This window comes from Strongylocentrotus purpuratus, unplaced genomic scaffold (assembly GCF_000002235.5).
Source record: "Strongylocentrotus purpuratus isolate Spur 01 unplaced genomic scaffold, Spur_5.0 spur5_contig_816, whole genome shotgun sequence".
Taxonomy (NCBI): Eukaryota; Metazoa; Echinodermata; class Echinoidea; order Camarodonta; family Strongylocentrotidae; genus Strongylocentrotus; species Strongylocentrotus purpuratus.
Window position 1 is genome coordinate 1,534,907 of NW_022145520.1, and position 22,673 is coordinate 1,557,579.

At 37.7% G+C, this 22,673-nt stretch overlaps 1 protein-coding gene across 1 annotated transcript; it reads left to right on the top strand.

Annotated features, from left to right (window-relative positions):
• Positions 1–648: 648 nt before the first annotated feature.
• LOC115921539 (calsyntenin-1-like) lies at positions 649–19,425 on the top strand. Its single transcript, XM_030979027.1, has 12 exons — positions 649–1,069; positions 1,613–1,870; positions 10,646–10,812; positions 11,458–11,569; positions 12,140–12,330; positions 13,466–13,575; positions 14,515–14,714; positions 15,463–15,642; positions 16,732–16,877; positions 17,605–17,752; positions 18,341–18,510; positions 19,209–19,425. Exons 1-12 carry the CDS (start codon positions 649–651, stop codon positions 19,362–19,364), a joined length of 2,259 nt encoding a protein of 752 aa, XP_030834887.1. The 3' UTR covers positions 19,365–19,425.
• Positions 19,426–22,673: the final 3,248 nt, after the last annotated feature.

Consider the following 22,673-nt stretch of genomic DNA (forward strand, 5'->3'; position numbering starts at 1 on the left):
ACCTTATGAGTAAGAAATTAGGGCAGAAGTGTTTTATTATCAATTTAGGATGCAGGGTAGTATTGCTGAATTGCTGATACTATAATTGATTGGGGTACACTAGACACTGTGATGTTTCGTTGGGGAATTCTCGGAGGAAAGTGACGATAAGTTGGTTACTTAAAATGTCAAACTCGATGGATCTAATAGCACGCTGCAATATTTGACACCGTTTCTGTTTGCAGTCTGTGTCCTTGCAAGAAGAATGGCCATTTTAGAATGTTGTTTATGAGTAGCATTACAACTATCACCACCATTATGCTTTTATTGTTATTAGTATAATTTAGAATAACCCTTCCATCTGATTCATGATGTTGATTTGAAATAGTTTCTTTAAGAACCCCATGTAAGTACCTTTCCTCTTGGAGATTCAGACATTTCAAGGAAGGGTGTCAAGTTTTAGATGCCGGTAGGCACTCACAGATTTTTACTTGTGATTAGCAATCACTATAAGCAAGCTGAACAGGTTTATAACAGTTTCCATTTTAGTGAACCACCCCCACCCCCTTCCTATTTTGCTACAATTTCCTTGTTGTTGATGCTGTTGATGTCGAAGTTGTTGTTATTTGTTGCTTTATTAAAAGATGATAATCATGAATAAAACTGACAATGAATCTATTGAGTATCTTACTAAAGATCAAGTCATTAATTTTTCTTCTTCTTCCACTCCTCTCTTCCAATCCTCCAGGTCGTATTTCTGCCGTCTCACCCCTCACATCAGACGGCGGACCCACCTACTCCCTCCAGATCAAGTCGTGCGACTGCAGCGGTCTCTGCAGTGAGACCATCCCCATCAACATTCACGTCTCGCAGCAGTGCCAGCCGGGCTGGAAGGGCGTGCCCAAGCGCATCGAGTACCTGCCGGGCTCAAAGGCCACCGCGTTGGCGCCCAAGGCCTTCCTGGACACCTGCGGACGTCTGGTGTGCAACTCGTCGTCGCTGACCACCACCGTGACTCTTCAGACCGATCATATCGGGTTCGGCTGCGACAGGGAGACCTATTCAACACAGTCGCAGCGCACGCTTTGCAGTAAGTTTGAAGATTGTACCATTCTTTCTTTCCTAATTCCTGTTCAGACATAATATTGTAAAACCACAATAATCTGCCACTGCAAAAATTGTACGTTAATGAAAGGGAGGTGGCAATATGTTAGGGTTTTAACAAAAAACATACCTACAAACATTAAAGAGTCCCTACTGTATGCGCATTCAATGATCCATCTTTTATATGACAAAGAAACCTGAAGTGCTTTTCATTTATATTTTGCTGCAGGTTTTGTCAAGTGATTAAGTGTGTAATTTCTAAATCTACCTTTATGATGCATGGAAAAGCAAGTTCAACATAAGGATGACAGGAGTTAGGTCTTCATGTACATGTATTTTACCTGTCTGGTGATGTTATATAAATGTTGCAAGTAATCGAGAGGGGTCGGTCTGGGTTTGAGAGTTGTAGCTTTTATGAAGTTTGCGATGAACTCTATTCAAGTCTTTAAATAAATGTAATATCTAATGATAACCGCCCCTCTTCTGTTCTCGCCGTTTCTGTCCCTCCCTCTCACCATTTTCTGTATAGATGCTGATGCAGGCACCTACGATCTCCTGCCCCGCCCCAATGCCGGCGAGCAGTGGACCAAGAAACTGACCTCGGACAATGGCAACGAGAGTGACCAGATCTACCAGTTTGATGGTGTCGAGGATGCGGTCATCGTTCCCGAGCAGTTTGCCCCGCCCAACAACCTGACCTCGACGTTCTCCATCTCCTTCTGGATGAAGCACCGAAACATCGTCGGTGGAGACCCGGAATACATCGTCTGCAAGTCAGACAGCAAAGGTGAGGGTCTTGATCAAAAAAAATTTAAAGCTCCACTGTACTACTTCTAGCTACTTGCTCCCTCTATATAGCAAACAATGCCTAAGCGGTACCTGTTGATCCCCCATGATCCTCTTTTGCTTATGTCAATTGAGAGCTGAGTTGATGACATTGCCACATGTCAGTGACCTTTCAGGGAGGTCTAATCCCCCCTGGCCAAACTAGTACAGACAGGCTTTAAAGAGTTTCCACTAGGAAGAATGATTTGGTCTCTAGGTGACTAGGTTTCTCAGAGCTTTTCTTTCGCCAAAGATACAGGGTTAGATTAGCACTGGATTTTTAAGGGTATGGATTTAGGGTTTGGGTTATATTGTTTGGTATAGTGTTTAGTCACAGAAGTGGTCTAATGGTCAGCTGGTAAGGTCCATTTAGGCCCATCAAGATAAAACATTGTAGTCATCTCTTCCATTTACGGGAAATTAAGGACAATCTGTCAATGTTCATGTAGATATTGTCTCGAGCATAAAATTATACTTGCATGGTGCATGCATGAATTTGTTACAGACAACTGTGTTGAATAGTGAACGAAAGAACTAGCAATTTCATAATGGCAAAGTATACTTCCTGATGCAGGAGTTAGATCATGGAAATGTTTTCTTTTAGATGCTACAAAATGCTTCTTACACGTTACGATGTTAATATGATATCATAAACATTTGCAAGGTGAAACTGTCCTGTCGTCTTGTTGGTTTAACATCTGTTGAGCATGGATAGACCCTGATGTAGAACAATTCCTGATTCTAGTTTCAGATAATAACCCCAAGGCTGATAGCAGCACCGATACTAGCCTATGCTCAAGTAACATGTGTCATATGGCTACCTTACAAGAGTTATTCCTTGAATTATTATTATTTCGCAGAAATGAATGTTTGAGAAGTAATATCGTCTGTTTGGAGCCAGAAGGGCGTTAAGTCCTATACTCCAACTCGGAAGTAACACCTTCTGGCTCTGAATGAAGGATAAGTGCTGTTGTCATTCACGGGAGGCACATTTGTGACATGCGAAACCTTCTTCACCCCAAAGGCACCGAGGAAGACAAAATCCGACTCTTGTGTTATAGACAAGGGTGTCGTTGACACACTCCACCAGAAGCCAAAATCTATCATTCCCTCTATATTTGGCAGGGGCTGTGGTGGGCGTTCACCTCCTAACACATGGATCCCTCCCAACACAAGTCTGAGGAGGGGTAAAGGGGGTTGCATGAAGGGGGATTAATGGGGGTGCGAGGACGGACGGATGCTTCCTATAAGCAGAAAACAAAAACCAGGTCACTTGCCGTGGCCTTCAATGATAGCGAACCCCCGCCGGCTGAGCAAAATCAAATGTTTTTGATACGCCAGGGGTGGAGGAATAGCAGATACATAAGTAAGCCAACCCATATTTCCTTTCGCGGAGAGCAGACGTCGCTGGCTCTATGTAATTTCCTGTCAACTGTTTCATTCTGTTTGTCATGCTCTCGGAGAGTACAACCAAAAGAGTGTATGTTACAGGGTGATGTACACACGCAGGCAAGTTCTTGAATGAGACAGCCCTTTCGATTGTAATGAAGACGTGGGATTTAGAGGTGACACCTGTTTTGCGAGACGCTCTGGAGATTTAAGGAATTAGCATTTCTGGAGCACATAGTGATTGAGATTGTAGATGTTATACCTTGAGTTGTAGTATGGTTATTTGATAAGAATCTCACTGTAGGAAAGGGGGAAAACAGGAAAACACGCCTGTGTTCATGAAGAAGAAATGAATGGAAATCGAAGAAAGAACCTTTGTAAAAGAGCAGGGAAGTAACAAACTTTACCAAAAAAATTATTTGGCATAAACATTTGAAGAGTCTACTTGTAAATGGACTTATTTACATTGTAAAGAAAACAAAATCTAATTTACAAATACTGTGATAATATTTGAGAAAAATAAAGCTAAATTATATCTATAGAGTATAGAGAAGTTCCAATTATAACTAGATATCCAAATAAATTATGTTAGAAAATAGTAGAGTCTCTTGCAGTTACTACATGTAACACTAGTGTAAAGACAAAAAAGTTCATATGCGCATCTCCACATCATCATCATCTATTCTTTCATTCATATATTTCTTCATTCAATCCGTTCATCCATTGCATCACACGTTCAGTATGTTACATGTACATATCACTTTCAAACATGGCCTACTGTCCCATCACACAGCACATTTTCCAATTTGATCAAGTCCCAGGGCTATTGGCTCTCGACACTTCACAAGTTTGCAAACTCATGTCGCTACATTAGCCCCTCCGGGTGTTTGCTCCTCGAAGACACCCGTCTACAAGTGGTATGGTCAGGAAGGAATCGGTCTAGGGTGCGTTCAATCGACACTTTTTCACCCTAGAATCACGGTTTTCAAAGACGTTAAGTTTAAAACATGGTTGCGTTCAAGGGATTTTTTTTGTCAGTCGTAAAAATGAACGTGTTTAAAAACACAAACATGAGACGCTGAAAAAGATGCGTTTGTATCGCAGAATCATGGTCGCTAGAATTCGCTTGAATGAGAGAGATCTCAATCATGATTCTATGACGTCATAATCGTGGCCTGTTCCAATTTGACCGACAGTCGACCGTAAGCACAGACAGAGAGCATGTGGTGAAGTTGACCTATACTTCCTGGGTCAAACTGCACAGCGTGATGCGCAGTGGCTGAGCTTGAAATGAGCGAGAATCAGCGTTGATGAAAATTCGCTTAAACGCTCTCCCGCAGTAACCGTGTTTGTTAACTGCGTTTTGATTTGTGATTCATGTTTGTGATTGTAGCTTTAAAAAATAGCTTGAACGCACCCTACAAGTGGTAGGGTCAGGAAGGAATCGGGTTTAGTGGTGACCATGGGGGTGTTTACTCCACCTTAGATGAAAACTTGCCTCGTTTGGTATTAACCTTGTCAATAATAATTTTAAAGATAAGCCCATTGAGATATGATATTCATGTTTGAGCTTCATGTACTTGTTTGTGAATATATGGAACAGAAACCTCAGGTCTTCCCAAAAGTCCCTCCGTACTATCCCTCAAATAAACATGAAGTTCTACAGGTCAAACTCTTTCCAGAAACCTCAGGGCTTCCCAAAATTCTCTCAATTAAATACAAAGTTGTATGGGTAACGCTCTTTCCAGATTACATTAACAGAGTATCAGGTTTAACTGCCAGAATATATCGAAAATTTGTCTTAAATTTGTCTTTTTAGGAACGAGGGACATATTTGTTAAATGTGCTAAATAAATATGGCATATATTATTATTATTTATTATTATTATCATTACTTTTACTATTACTATTACTTTTACCATTACCATTACCATTACTAATATTATGCATTGTGCTGTGGAAAGAGTAGAGTCACATATACCATACACTGAAAGCCAGATTGGCAAGAACTCATATCATCATAACCTGATTAAAAAATATTCAAAAAATTTCTTTTCATCGAACCATAAAAGGAAAACATACAAAATAAGGAAATAAAATATATCAAACTTACAAAATACATAGCAAATATATATTATATCATGTTATACCCTTCTGGCTCTTAATCAGGTAATATGTACGGTAGTTCACAGTATTTCACTGCAGTATGAACTTGATCTTTTTTTTCTTCAATCCTATTAATAAATCATCGAAAAATATATCCATTGAAACCTGACATTTCAGTTTGTCACCTCTGTGGAAATTCCACCTGCTCAGTTGCTTACAAAGGTCAGTGTGTTAAACACTGGAATTGTTAGGATAAGGTACATCTATATAAAACCTATTTAGAATGACCACCTGTCTATAAGCTGCTTTTGTGTTTATCCAATATTTACTGTTAACAACTGAATTATTCATGCCCCTTGTAAATTTGATATTGTTTTTTTTTTTGTAACTCAATAATGAAAGGTGGGCTAGTTGCATTAGGACTTTTGTTGAATACTTTTAGATGTAAGCTTTAATATGTTGCATACTCATGACAAATCAATTTTTCACATACTCAAAAATGACTAAACTTCCAAGGGCCTTTATTAATACTTTTTGATGTACTGTAAGCTTTAATATGTCACATTCTTGAGAAGCATAAATCGGGACAAACAATTTTTAAGGGTACCTATAATTCAGTTGTTAATTGTGTATAAAAACCTTTTGAGAGTGATCTAAAAGCTATTTTTTTGTTCATCCAATATGTCAATGGAAACTGTATCAACATATTTAATTTGGCACAATTTGTTGGCCAAAAAGGGAAAGTTAAGTGTACAAAATCAATTAAAAAGGAAAGTACATTGTTGTTGTAAATACAGTACATTTCCACAGTCATCATTAATCTTCTTATACAAAAATGTATATAGAACTTGACATGTAATTACTTCTCTAAACATTACTCCTTTTTATAGCATTACTTGTCAAAGTAAAAACTATTATAAGAATTGAAAGAGACAGCTTGATTAAATACAAATCATACAATTTAATTGCTATTGATTTCAGTTATCAAACCTCTAGCATACTTCCTGCACAACAGGAACCCAGCAACACCCCAATCACAATTTGACCCCTTATCCGTTCGCTTGCCCCCCTGACCGTAAATCCCAAGCAGGAAGGGGGCTTTCCAATCACCATGGAGATTGGAGAGGGGGGTAAAGAAAGTAAGAAACTTCCCCCCTCTCTCAAAAATCATCCTCGATGATAGGTAGGAGCCCACAAAAAAAAGGGGAAATGGATTGCTTTTATTGCCTGGGACTATAAGTGATATTGATATCAGAACCCTATAAGTACTGTGACGAGAGAAGCGTGTTTTATATCAAGAGGGGCATGGTATTTGAATTTAAAGGGACTGGTTCAATTTAATTCAATTTTATTTTGCCAAAGTTAAAAGAAAATAACACACACAAATGGAATTGTATGTTGGTACAAACGAGAATGAATTACATGTATAGATATCGGTGGGGAAAAAGAGATGCTTGGGAGAAACACCTAGTACAACCATTCATTATTAACTTGCTTAGCATGTATGCCAAAGCATGCTTGTGGAATTTTCAAGAAAAGAAATAGATTAAATGTACTCAAACCTCATAAAATATGGACATCATTGGATATGTATGATATTAAAGAGAATTAGAATTTTTCATTCACATTTTTTATGGTAATGTTGTTTTGATTTTTGATTTCTTCAGTAAACTTTATCTAACTGTGATGAATAGATATCAACGATAGATGATAGGTATATTTATAAAAAAGAGTACCAGTACTGAACCTTTGATTATGTAATCACTAATTACAAAAGGCAACAACAAAAAACATCAAACAGACCTTTGTCGTTCCATTTATTGGCAGTGCACCAGGAAATGCAGTGATCTTGTTTTGCCGAGTTTTCAGATTACACTGTGTGTGCCTTCAATTTTCTTTGGTTTTTTAACTTTACTTACCGAGAAATATTTATATATAGAGATTTTATGAAGAGGGTTTTCTGTTTCTCCTTGTCATCATATTCCTTCCCTATTTCATGGTCATCTTCAATTTCCTCATGTACCTATCTACCTCCTCTATCTACCAGTTTAATACAACCTGTTTTCTGCTTTTCCCTTGTACGTCTATCCTTCCCAGTAGTTTTCTGTACATCTGGGGGGTGTTTCACAAAACTTGTCATCGGTGACAAATGACAATTCTTGTTATAAGCTACTGAAATCCTTGCTTCTGATTGGTTATCAGCAGATTTGTCACTGAAAGAAGGCTTTGTGAAACGGGTCCCTGATAGACCTTCTACATTACTGAAGTTTTGACAGAGGATATTAGTATGACAAGGAGGTCAAATTCACTTGATGACATTGCATTTCTAAGATAACAAACAAATTAGGATGATTTAATTAGGATTTGTTCTGCTTCATGTTTATGGGCAATTACCGATACTCTTTAATTAATTTCATGACTACTGACTTTATCAATGCCTTAACGACTTCTGTATTGTCAGTATAAATAGCTGTAATACTCACGTGATGATAGATAACTTATCAATGATTTGGTGGTCATGAGATCTCTTGGAGAAGATAATATTGGATATTTCACAACTTTGAACCATTGTCCACAGTATAGATAAATACATAGATACAGTTATCAATAATCTAATTTGTTTGCGGTCACAATTAATATTCTAAACTAGTAATACTGCCACAATTGTCTGCATTGACGAACGATTTGAGATCAATTAAGATCATTAATTGTCAAAATTATTTCAAACTCTCAACCATGGCTACAAATTCCTTGAGAGAATCGAGATATCATATATTTCCCCGTCCAGGGCTAACAGCTGCTAGCGGAAGCAAACCTTTTCCCTGACTTCCCCTTCGATGTAAACTTCACAGTAGTTACAAAATCTATTGCAAAATCTCTATGGAATTAAAAGACCAATAAGGCCAGAGAGCTCAACGATTTAATCGCTATCTATACTAGTGGTCATCCGCATAATCCAGCCAACTGCCCACGGACCGTGGCATCAATAATGTTCATCTTTACTGCGTTCCTTGTCTGTGGGGCTAGGACTTTGAGCGCAATTTTAAAGTTCCCTTCCGCGGAAGGAAGTGTTGACAAGTTATGTTACTTGATTTGCACAACAGCAGCCCACGGTGTTAAATGAGTTATCCAAGCCAGGCTTAGGTTTAAGATGGTTAAGGGGAAGGGGTACCTGCGGTTTGTCCTATGTTGGGCTAGGCAATATGGAAAATTTACAGGGAATATGTCGATTGGAATTTAAAAAAAAACTTATGAACAGTTTATTTTTTAAATTAGTCTGGATAATTGATGTACATATAAGTGTATGTATATACATTTTTTCTTAAGTTTCACTACAGAGGGTGACCCATATGATTTCTTTAAAGCCCCACTGCACTAGTTATAGCAACTTGCGACCTTAATAGCAAACAATGCCTAATCGGTGCCCATTGGTCCCCAGTGGTCCTTTTTCTTATGTTAATTGAGAACTGAGTTGATGAGATAACCACCTGTCAGTGACCTTGCAGGAGGTCTGATCCCCCTGGCCAAACTAGTGCAGACAGGCTTTAAGAGCATGTTCCAATTCAGCCAGAAGTTTGCTTTAAACATTTCATTGGAGAATATTGTTTTTAAAAAGTTTTTAAAATCTTCTGTACAAATGAAAATAGAGAAAACCACCTCACATTGGAAAGTAACACTTGCCAGTTAGTTTAATGATCTCCATTTCAAGATTAGCGTACTTAAATTTTCTAAATATTTGCTCTCATATTTCTATATTTATTTATGTCATTGTGATATCATGGCTGACTTCGGATGTATAGTTCATATTATCAAAATTGTGAACCTAACCTAAATTTGACATGTCATACATTTTAATCTCAACAAGATGTTTTAGATTTCCCATTCTCAGCTGCAGAATATGAACTTGCTGTTCTGCTCTATCAAAAGCATTATTCGTTTTCTGAAATTGAGGCAAGCAAATATCTGCAATTTAGTAATGGTACAAGTATTTTCAGATCATACCCTAGAGGAAAAGATGTTGGTGCAGAGGAAAACGGAACCACCAGTCTGTAAAATTGACCCTTAGGCCCAATTAGCCAATGTCATGGTTAAAGAGATTCATTTCATGGTTGATAAATGGTCTGTCTGTTTTAAACGCTGAGATCTTCATTACAATCCCGCGTTTACGATCAGGTGCGAGGCAAGAGAAAGTTGTGAAAAAATGAAATTGGTGCTGAAAAATATGAAGAGTATGAAATAGGCCAATTTGGCAGCGTGAGAAATTAAAGTTTTTTTCATCAGTTTTAGCTAGGTTCATGGAGATGTAGGTTAGACCATATATTTGGTAGAAGTGCTCCCCTTCCCCCACCCACACAAAAAGGAAAACTTTGCCAACTAAAGGCATTTTAAAGGGATCGTTTAACAATGTTAAATCTGAGATACACGGTCCTACATGTTATCAGTGTCTGTGATATGGTGTAACCTTGAAGCCCTAAAAAAATCGCGCTTCAAAATGATCAAGAAGTGCCTCAAAAAAGTAAAAATCTTTGAGTGACCGGTTATACCATACTTGTTTTTCCCAATAGACTGTAGTGTTATGAAAACCGTCAGGCGAACAGTTTTCAAAATTTGTAATTCCAATCATAAATATCTTGATAATCGGACAGGCGATCGGCTTGTAAAAGTCATGGGGTTCCTGACTGACCTAAAGGTTTATAATTATCATTGCATCATGAGCTAAATCCAGAATTTTATTTCAGAATCTGAGACAAAGTTACCGGATCCCTTTAAGGGTTATCGGGAGGTATGTCCTCTTTTATATAGTGAAGCCTGTTTTAGAAGCCACCTGTGTTGAAAGACCACCTGTCTATAAACAAACAAAAAAAAGTTTTGTTTTGCCCGAACAGTCGTACTCATTAAATCCTCATTAAAAAGACTATAGGAACATGTACATGGTTTGTTTTACCCGACTGCTAAGAAAGCATGTGTGTGCTTGTAAATAAGCAACCAGGAGACTCACAGCTTTAAGTCCTCTGCAATAGACTTGATAATGAGGATTAATACCTATATCTTTTGAAAAATACGATGTAAAGCTACTACTGTAGCTTTCCTTGAATAGCCTTCATAACCCAGTACCCAGTCACATGAATTACAAGACATCTAAAGATAAAAGAATTAGGTAGTTGAATGTTACATCGAAGTAAAATGTTTACCCTTTGTTCATTACTACATTTTCTTTCTTCCACCACCCTTGACCATACAGAAATGAACCGTCATCACTACGGCCTGTACGTCCACAACTGTCGGCTGGTGTTCGTCTCGCGTCAGGAGACGGGTGATGGTTTCTACCCCTCCATGTACCGGTGGAAGCTGAGGCAGGTGTGCGACCAGGAGTGGCATCGCTACACCATCAACGTAGAGGAATTACAGGTGTGTAAAACTTTGGTCTGTTGTATGCTTTGGTCATGGGTTAGGAAGGGGTTAGGGTGGATGATGTTTGTCTCATGTCAGGGTTGGTTTCTCCCCCTCCATGTACCGATGGAAGGTGATGCTTTTGAAAATAATGATGGTGATGATGGTGATGACGATGATGGTAATAATGGTAAGGATAATGATGTTGATGGTAATGATGATGACGATTGTAGTGGTGATGATGATGATGATGAACGTGATGATGGTGAGTTGATGATGATGAAGAGGAGGAAGAATAGGGGTTGATTCAAGAATGAAGATTAATGATACTAGTGGTGATGTTGATACTAGTGATGATATACAGTAGGCTTGGGGGTGCAGCATGTGAGAGAGAGGGAAGATTGAGCAGTCCTGAAAATGTGATGATATGATAGTGATGATGTGTTATGAATACTGTGATAGAAGTCACATTGTAAGTCACTCTCTATTATCACATTTTCATACTCCTTTAAGTACCACCTCACTTTCATTCTGTGTAAAGTAAGCATGAAAAACAAGACAATGAAGATGGAGAATAGGTGAAAACAGATTTTAGTAAGGACTGTTTAAATACCCGTGTTACACATAAACTGTTTAACATTTTCTTCCTGTTTTACCATTCAGGCCTCCTTGTTCATTGACGGAGAAGCTCAGATCGGTCCGAGAGTATCCGAGGATTGGCCTCTCCATCACACCACCACTCCTACATCTACAACTGTAGGAGCTTGCTTTAAGGGTATGTATCAATAAGCATCCTTGAAGTTATTGTCTTGGTCAAAGTTAAATTTTTAAGTGGTGATACAGAAAACTTTCATCAGTTGGGGATAATGATAAAATGTATTTTTCAATGCTTCTACCAACCTTGAATGTGTTGTGCAAGCTTTCGTCCACTCCTGTGGACTTTCTCAAGCTAAGTCGTGTGACTCAGACTGTTCATTTAGCTTGAGAAAGTCCACAGGAGTGGACGAAAGCTTGCATAACAAATTCAAGGTTGGTAGAAGCTTTAAAAACTACATTTGTTTAAAGTGGTGTTAGATAATGTATCTGAGGATTGTCCCCTCAATCATAATAGAGTGCTGTTGATTTTCACAACCAACGTGATCTACGACGTAGAACTGGCACTGAGACCTTCTGCGCATGTGTCAAGTTGAGGACTGCGTTGTCGCCTGGATTTTACGACCGCAATCAGGGTAAATCTATATTGTGGTGAAAACAAGAACTTTAGCTGCATACTTGTCAAGTTGTAAATAATCTTTGGATTTAGAAGGTGTGAGTCTAACCAGTAAATTATCTTTTCTCCCTGCAGGAGCTCAGGACAAGTTTGCCAACTATTTCCAGGGCTACCTAGCCGGTCTGAGCGTCCTACCCGGTCAGATCGAGACCCCCGAGGTGGTCAGCTGCATGGTCAGATGCAAGGAGGGTCTCTCCTTCAACGTCGGTAACCTGCCGGTCAGCGTGGCTCGCATCAACACTGCCCGCACCAACCTTACTCTCTCCGTAAGTCTCAATACGATCTTGTCAATGTCGGACAAAACAGTCATCGGTCAAATTTTGTGAACATTCCATTGAAACAAATGTTCTGAACTGATCACAAATTTCAGGGGGTTGTCCGCAAACTGAGGCTTATGATGACTTCAGTAAGCCTTGCCCAGAAAACTAGAATTTGCTGGTTCCCTCGACAAAATGGAGGGGGAGATTGTCAATTGGGAATATCCAATTTGTAACGAAGCGATTAAATGCAACTCTACTGTCTCTGGAAGTTTGGATATGTCTGAATATGGAACTAAACAACCTTAATTGAGAGGATAGATAGTTCAAGAATATAAAAACAAAACAAAACAAAACAAATAATGTGATTCTCATATTATGAAAAGATGGGGAGTTTGTCTCATCTCTTTCAGTATAAAGTTATGATACAGTGTATATTAGCAACAGACAAAAAATGCAACCACCAATAATCCTGCGAGATGATAATAGGAATACACGTAGCAGATTCTTATATTGAGAACAATACATCACAATTCATTCCATAGGCTGCTGCTAGAGTACCATTGAAAAAACACCAATTAATCAAGCACGTTTGTTCCAGTTGATTCTCCTTTTGTGAACAATATTCTGGGAAGATACTTTGTTGATTAGTTTGTTTGATTACTGAGAGACTCTTTTGTCAGATATTCATTGTGTCTTTGACTGAGATGAATAATTGGTTCATTTCAAGAATGACTTACTCTCACTATCTTCAGAAGATAAAAATAACTTCATAAATTACGAAAATTATTTTTTCAAAACAATTCTGTCGGGAGAGGATGTTCTGTGAATAGGGATTTTGTTTGCCCAGTGTTACAAATGATTTATGTGGTTTGTTCGTATTGCATAATAAAAGAGATCATATATGACTCTTTTTTCATGTGTAAAATTTGCAATGATTTGTTAAATTTTGTTTGTTATATATTTGTAAAACTGCAAAAGAAAAAGAAAATCAAACAGAAATAAATAAATCAAATCAAATCAATATACCCCTTCTAGTAATGATCATAATAATGGTAATACTAGTAATATTGATGATTATTACCTTGTACATTGTATTATAAAATAATAATAACTTGTTTTTCTTTTTTTTTTTCTCACCCAGGGTGAACTGACGGAGCAGTTTTCCAGCGTACTGCAGCAGGTTGGCTATATCAATGAAAGGACCTTCCCCACTCAGGGTCGACGCCCTCTTACCATCTCTACCAAAGCCAGGTAGGTTCAGTCATAAATGTATCTCTTCTGGATAGGGACAAGGGACATATAGTGAAGATGAATATATTCAGGTGGTATTTGTGATGATAGTGATGAATGTGGTAGTGGTAGTAGTTTATACTCTTACCATCTCTACAAAAGCTAGGTAGGTTCAGTCATGAAGTTATCTCTTTTTTTTTATAGGGACAAGGGACAGAAAGTGAGGATGAATATATTCAGGCGGTATTTGTGGTATGGTGATGAATGTGGTAGTTGTACAGTGAAACCTGCTTTTGCAACCACCTGTATAGAAAGACCACCAGTACATGAAGACCATGTGCCTATAAAGACCACTTTTTGTGTTTCCCTTGAGTGGTCGCTATAGACAGGTTTTACTGGAGTAGTTAATACTAATGAAGATGGGGAAGTGTATTTGGAGTGATGTTTTTTGTAATGCTGATGGTCCAACATAGGGGTACTGGTGGTGATGATGCTGGTGCTGGTTTAGTAGTAACTATTGCGATGATGGTGGTGGTAGTGGTGATACTGTTTGGGTAGCAGTGATGTGATAATGGAGCTGATGATGATGATGATGATGATGATTATGATGAGGATTAAGACTAATATGGTGTTATTGTATTGGTGGTAGTAATGATAAAGATCATGGTAGTACTATTATTAGGTGATGGTGACCATGATCACGATACATTTCGGGCTATTAAAATCCTTTTCATCTCCACCAATACAATACGCTAAGCCAAGTATCACCATTCTTCACTCTGTAAACAATCAGTCCATATTAAACATCCAACACTAAACACAGCGCCACTAAACATGTGTCCCAAAGGATTCTTCATCCTAATGTCAACGAGAGGCAAAAGTTTTCAAATTTAAATGCCTACTTCCAAGGTATATTTCCAAGGTATATATAACACATTACTCCTCCATCTCCGTCCACAGCTGCAATGGAGTTGAGATCGTCATCCCGGACGTCTCCTCTTACGTGATGGTCCTCCACCCCCACGAACCTACCATCAGCATCACTGGCTCCCAGGCGACCTCTCAGACCGTTGCTAACCTCGTGGCAGGCATCGCGCCCTTCAAGACCATCACTATCGTCAGCATCATGACAGAGCAAGAAGAGGAGGAACTTGGTGCAGGTCGGTCGAACATAACCTTCAATTTTTGTTTCCTTTAAAGCCCCACTGCACTACTGCTAGCCACTTGCGCCCTCTATATAGCAAACAACGCCTAAGCGGTGCCTGTTGGTCCCCCATGATCCTCGTTTTCTTATGTTAATATCCAGAGCTGAGTTGATGAGATAACCACCTGTCAGTGATCTTGCACTGTTGCAGGGTGGTCTAATCCCTCCTGTAAACTAGTACAGATGGGATTTAAGCCTGTCTGCACTAGTTTGGCCAGAAGGGATTAGACTTCCCTGAGTGGTCACTGACCGGTGGTTATCTCATCAACTGAGCTCTCAATTAACACAAGAAAAAGGGGATCATGGGGGACCAACAGGCACCGACTAGGCATTGTTTGCTATATAGAGGGCGCAGTAGCTATAAGTAGTATAGTGGGGCTTTAAAGGACACTATCATTTAGACTAAGATTTGACAATAACATTTCCTTATTTGGGCTCCACTAATAATATTTCAGGCTTATCTTCCTGTCTAGTGCTAGTGTTTACACAGCTTTACTTTGCAAGTAAAACCCCAAAATGCATAAATTTGCATAATACTTGCTTCATATGAAGTGCTTCATAATAAGCTGAAGTGAGTTCTGAGTGATCAAAATTAAAAGCGCAATTCGACCTTTAAAAAAAAGACCTAAATAAAAGAAAGAAAGAAATGTTTATCAAGATTTGTCAAGATGTTTTATTTATTTTCTTTTCTTTTTCCTCTTCAGATCAACAAGAAGTGACAGGTGGCGATACCCCAGCCCTCATCACCCACAATCTGGACTCCTGCAGTGCACTGGTCAAGCAGGGCAGGCTTGTGGACGGAGAGACACTGACCATTGCAGAGGATATCCTGACACAGCATGGCCTGACCGTGGTCAACTCTGAGAATGGAATCGTCATCAAAGGTAAGAAAAAAAAAAACTTCCTGAGCTAATGATAATGTTCTTATCTTGCTTCTCTCTAAACAAAAAAAACACATCAAAAGTACATGCAACACTCATCTTTCAAGCCACTTATTCTAGACCATAAACACCCTGCCTTGTTGGGACTCTCGCGTCCACGCTACAAGGGCGAGCGGAAACAGGAACGTCTGCGTGGGCAGGAGGGACCTTGGAGGGGTATTTTTGGGAGGGGAGAGGTCGGAGACAAATTGCTTCCTGTGTCAAAAAAAAATGCCATAGTCACTGTCAAGGTCTATACAAATCATTCTGACCAAGGCCTCTGTTAGGTGTAGACGTGGAGCAAAGTGCTTGTCACCTAAGGTATTTTTGAAGTGATTAGTTGATAGTCATGGATAGGATTTTGCTCGACTTTAATTGCATTTCATGTAAAACTTATATTCAACATTTGAATATGGTGTTAAAACTACTTTGATTCTTGATATGGCTTGGAATAGCAAAAGAAAAAGAGAAAGCTTTGAATGTTTGATAATGGACACTGGGTTATGAGAACTCTTTGTGAACAAGTCTATAAGTACAGAAAGAAATGAATATATGCTTTTTGTAGACTATGAGAAAGCGTCTGATAGGGTAAACTGGGTTAAGCTGCTGGATGTGTGGAGACATCCAGAAGTCGACTGGAAGGAAAGAGGCCTCACCAGGAACTTTTACTCAGGACAGACAAGATTTTTAGATGAACAAAAATTGTGGTCTTTATAGACAGGTAGTCTTTCTGTACAGGGGGTTGCTATAGCAGGTTTAAGTGTAGATGTAATGTGGCTTCATACTCAAGAATAGGTTAATTCAAATGTATATACAGTCAAATCGGTCTATAGCGGCTGCCTAAGGGAAACACAAAAAGTGGTCTTTGTAGACAGGTTCCTGTAGTACATTTTTCAATGAGAAACAATTTTCAAAGAAAACAAAAAATGTGGTCTTTGTAGACAGGTGGTCTTTCTATACAGGTGGTCTTTCTATACAGGTGGTCGTTAGAGCAGGTTTGACTTTAATATGAATTAACCATCTTTTGTTTTTGTTCTCTTTGCTTCGTTACAGGACTTGCCACATTGAAAGATTACCAGAACGTCTTGAGGCAGATCTCCTACTCCCAGGTGGCGTCCGGTAAGAACCAAGATCGTCGTCTCACCCTGCACTGCTCTGAGCTCAATGGAAGATTTGTCAGCAATGACTTCGATGTCAGGGTACGTCATTAAATCATTTAATCCTTATTTGAAAAGTATAAGCGGGGTGGTGATAGTAGCTCATTGTCTAGGCAAATATGAAAATTGATATTCAATATGTTACTTTATCATGATTATTATTATATTTATTATGTCTGTTTTTACTTGATTTTAAATTAGTATTGAGAATGGGAATCATGTTTCCTGACTTACAGACCAAATTTTACTTCCTTTCAGTAGTGATATAGTTATATTTTTTACTGTAATAATTGACCGTTTTAGTGACCAATGTATGTAGATAATCAGTGAAAGAAACATATTGTGTGCCAAAAAACAGAAAGGTACTGGCTTAAATTGGGGTCCACTGAAATATCAGCAATTTTTTTTTCAATTTGTTCTGATCATTTTAATGCAGTTTTTAGTTTAAATTTGATTTGCAACAATAGTTAAAAAAAAGAAAAGGGAATTTTATTATTATTTTTTTATTTTTAATGTAGCCACAAGAGAGTAAAATAGTGTAGCTTAAACAAAAAAGGTGATTAATATATAGAGTATTATCAGTTTCCCTTTGTTTGTTTTAATTTTTTATATGAAATGTCAATATTACAACCTTACTGGTTCTCCACAAAAAACATCATCCCGAACAAGACTATTTCATAAGATAGATAAATTGTACGGACAGTTTTATTTTGAGGTTGTGTTGCAATATGGTTAATCAATTTCCTCTTCTCTTTTTCATTCTGTCCAGATTGGAGTACTTCATCAGGCGATGCGTGCCCTCAACAAACCCAGTCATGTCAAACAGTCTGTAATGTTCAGTCATAGCAACGTTAGAGTGCATGATAAACTCAAGGAGAACTCCCCCAAGCATATCACATCCAAGAACGCAGTATCAAGTAAGTATAGTCAAGTCTGCTAAACCCTTTTCATCTTCATAAGGGCTAAGTTTGATCTACCAAAATTGTGGTATTGTTTTAACATTCAAGATAAACCTTGTTTTCCTCCCAGAGCTCTAATCTGGTAAAGCCCAGTACACAAATTAATTCAATTTCATCCTGGCTTCTTTCCCCCCAAGTGCTTCATGATGACCTACATTTATAGCATTCACCTGAAACTAGGTTATTGGCTCTGGTTGGTCAAAAATCGGGTTACGTATGTTAAATGTTGTTGGTACTTTATTTCATATGGTAACGACTGCATCCATGAAGAGAGTATACCCGATGATCATGTCGGGTCGATGAGACCACAAATAAAAGAAATTTTATCGTTACTCTGTGATGTTTGTTCACATATGTGGTGCAAAATGATTAAATACCTGTGCACTGTGCCAAATTTTTGGAATCAGATCTTTTTACACAATCTGGAAAACAGCAGCCGTCGGCTTTCAATTGCTGTTCTGCTAGCTTCATCAGACCCTACACCAATTATAAGAACCTCCAGAGAATCTCGTAAATCATTCTCGCTCCATCTATGTCTCGTTACAGGTACAGCAATGGCCATCGTGGTGGTTCTTTGTGTTGGGTTCCTGCTCTTCATGATCGTCCTGGGCGTGTTCCGTATCTACTCCGCTCACAAGGCAAATAGAGCCTTTGATGGACAGGACATGGACTGGGATGATTCGGCCCTCAACATCACGGTCAATCCTATGGAAGGGGTAAGTCACAGAAAGAGATAGTTGTGACTCAAAGACGTAACTCCATTTTGGCCATTTTGAGAAAAAGTGGTTTAAGAAGTTACGTCTATGTTTCAGTAGCCATTGACTTCAGTGGGGTGTTGGGTGGCGTTAAGTCTTTGTATTTCCTGGAAAGCCCACATTTTCCTGAACATTTTGGCAAAATATGGAGTTACGTCTTTGTGTCTGAACCCTTGACATATTCTGGTGACGATTGCTTCACAGTCAGTAACCTACCCTAACCCAATATTTTGGCTTTTGATGGTTTTTATCTTGATTTTCTGCATTTCTGAATGTTTCTTGCCATATCCCGTCATCTGTAATATAGGTCAACTAGAGGTACTAGATTCTTTATTTTTTGTGAAGGTTATATCCATGGAAGATATCTTATACTCGGTTCATCAATGAAACTATATTTAATGATTTTACTCTTGAAGTTCATCAATGTTGGTTGCTTTAAATGGACAGATTCTGGTTCAAGTATTGAATCCCATGACCAGGATAATAATAGCATATCTATAAAGCGCTTAGAGACATCGTAGATGTATTAAGCGCTATATAAGAAATATTATTATTATTATTATTCTTCTAGGACTTTACAATATATGCTTGTTGATGCTCTATTCATCACAAGAAAAGCAAAGCTTTCATTCCCAATCTTGTCTCCTCCCCCTCTGCAGCCGATCGCCACAGGAGAAACGGACGAGTCGAGCGAAGACGACGACGAGGATAGTTTGGAGGACGAGAGTTCAAGTTCAGAAGAAGAGGAAGAAGAAGTTTGCGTCGAAATCAAAGGGACGCCCTTAGAGTGGGACGATTCAACGATGAAATTCTGAGAATGATCCCATCGTATTCCCTTGTAAAATCCCTCCTTCTCTCGCTCAGTCAATCCTCGCCTCTCTCAGAGGTTTTTTTTCTCCCCCGTTATCTTTAAGCTCCTCCATTTTTGTTTTTGCTGAGTTTCATCTTGTTTAAACTTTGCAATTATATCTTTCTCCTCCTAAATTCAAAGCATTATTATATTGTACAAAGAGTGGTTGATTTTTTTCGACAAAGATCTTTAATTTTCACTTCATGTTTTAATGGTCTGTAATCGTGCAAATCGATAGCTATTGTGAAAAGTTTGTGTGGTTTTTATGCTCATTTGTTTAAAGATTGTGTATGAATATTTGGTCGTTTAAAGACCAAGTTTGTTTTGAATCTGTTATAAAAAGTATTGTTATTTTAAGACCTAATCTGTGACACATCAAAGGCTGAATTGGATATGAATTTAGCGATAATGAGTAAATTAAAGCACAAACATTCATTTTGGTGATTAATCAATATAGAAAATGTGTGAGGTGTTGAACGTCGGTGGAGATTTTTTCTGAATACCTCATTACGTTACATAAGGAAGCCAACTAGAAAGTTAGATTGAAATACACATATTTTCCTGCTCTACCTATGTATGGACCATAGACGTCACCTCATATTTGGTTGTGTAACAGATGCTCTCCATGTTTTACCATCGAGCAAGCCGATGTATGACAGACAATTCAAACTGCCCTCTCATCTTACCGTACCTCTCCAAAAACTACCATTTCAAATGCCGCACTCGAGATTCGTTGGCGATTTTTTAAAAGTTGTAAATTGATTTTTGACCGATTATATATTAATGTATTTTTTGAGAAGACAAAAAAAATGTATGACTATATCGTATCATTATCTTGTAATTTATGCTGTACTACATAAGATGAAAAAAGTAGCATTTTTATGGTATTGTGAGAAAATAATTATAATACGTAGCGTTGGATGGTGTAGTTATTTAAAGAAAAAGATAAACGCAATAATGATTATGGCTCCTTGCGGTAGAGTAATTAGATGTTCAAAAACGCATATTAGCTTAGAAAGAATTAAGTGGACACGTTTATTTTTGCTGGATTTATATAATTATGATTTAAATCCTCAAAACTAAGTTCATGCTCTTTATACCTCATATCAGGACAGTGAATCCTCTTCCTTATTAAGATTCATAATCATGAAAGAAATAACTTCTTTTAAAAATAGAAAATGATATTTATTTCTACCATTCATTTGATATTCCATGTTTTTCCTCCATTCTTGTAATATTAATAGGAACCAGTATTTTTGTGACTTACTTTGAAAATAGAGCTATCCTCAAACATAAAACCATGTATATAAATCCTAAAATCTTAAAGTTATATGTAGCCTTTGAATTTTAGCGGCAGAAAGCCTCATCTGTAATTCTGGTAAAACTAGATTTAGTCCAAATTTTTCACTGCTTCATTGATGTGTTGGCACTTGTGTGTTCAATTTTGTTTTCTTGTTCTTATTATTGCGTTGGTTTTCAACTCAGCCATAGAGCATTATTGTACTGGCTTCTTAAAGAATCTACAAGGGATAAAAAAAAAAATGACTGAAAGTATTATAAAAAGATGTTGCAGTAAATATTATATTTGTGTACAAATATTTGTATGGATGTGATTTTTTCCCATTTATCTTAGCCATTTACGTGTGTATAAAAGACAGATGTTGTAAATTGAATAAGGGAGTTATATGTTCACTTGGTTTTCACGTTCAGTTTTTAACGTTTCATCAATGTTGTGAGGTTTGTTCTTTTTCACCGACAATCGTAATTGATAGAACGCAGTTGTGTTTACACCGAGTGTTGCATATTCCTTGTTTCATCAATATCCCACCACAGAAGTTCATTATTATCTAACTTGAATCAGCATTTTTGTATCATAGCGAGTACTATGGCTGTGTTATCACATTTTGGCATACAACAGTTGTCTCATATAGTTTTGAGGCGTAATTAATCAATCAATCAATCACTTTTAAGGGGGTAGAAGATTATAAACATTGAAGGTTAGTGAATGAAAAATAGTGATTGTTGGTCAAAATATTCAAATTACTTTCACTCCTTCTTCGCTGTGTTTTTATGCTTTTAAATCAATAACGTAGAGAAGATATTTGGTTCATATTGCTTATATACAATCATCTCTGAAATTGGACATCATAAATGGTTTTGTTTGGGCTCGTTGGCGGGGAATAAAGGGAGGAACACATGATAAAGTGCTACCATTTAATTATGCACATGCAATTTTCTATGTGTTTATATTGTGAATATGAATGACTAAGTATCTCATTGTGTACATTTGGTTGACAACACAAAGCTATAGTGCTACCGTTGTGTCTGTGGGTATTAAAAGTTGTAAATAAATCTGATTAATTATTATGTGTCTATAGATAGAGGTCTGTAGTTTGCACTGGAAAATTTATGGAATTTCTCTCGGTCATTACTCGATAACAGCATAAAATCGAGTTTTATATAAAAAAGTACTTTTATTCTTTTTGTCTCACATATTTTCCTTTTCGTACATAAGCCAACATTTCAATATCAATTATACTTTAATATTTACAAACAGTTAACACATGTAAAGATGAAATTATTTGTAATTGGTATCTAAATTCAATCTGCACATAGATCTTGTTACATATTGATTTTGTGAATGGTTTTCAATCAGTGCTTTTTGTGATAAATATCAGTGCTTTCAAACTGAATATTAAAAAAAAAAAAGATATTGCACAAATATATTAAAAGGTTAATTCCAGCGGTGAGCATGGCTGCAATGATATTAGTACTGGGTCAATTGGGCAGGGATCTACATAACATGGTGTATTAAATAGTAAAACGGGTAAATCAAGGTTCCCATTATCGATTTGGAAGTGCAGGTTAGTACAATTCCAATGTAGCTATGAAAGGGCCATTCCCTTTTGACAGATGATGATTAATGTAAATTGTTCCCAAATTGGTCTTTTTAAGATATGGAAATGCATTGGAAGTTATGATACTACCGATCCAAGAAAAATCAGTGCCCATACCTCGGTCACACGGACAAGACCTTTTCCCCATAAAAGTTAATTGCGACCAATTTGGGAACAATTTATGCTTTACTTATGTCAAATGGGATTGAACCTAGGGCTACTGGTGGAAGGCACAAAATTTAGCTCATATTTTCATGTACATGTCATGGAAGGTTGTTGCTTACGCTATGAAAGTAAAAGCTGTATGGGATTATTTGAAAGCGAGAAAGGCTACGAGGAGGCAATTTCAGACTTTACTGGTCATTGCATGGGCTCAT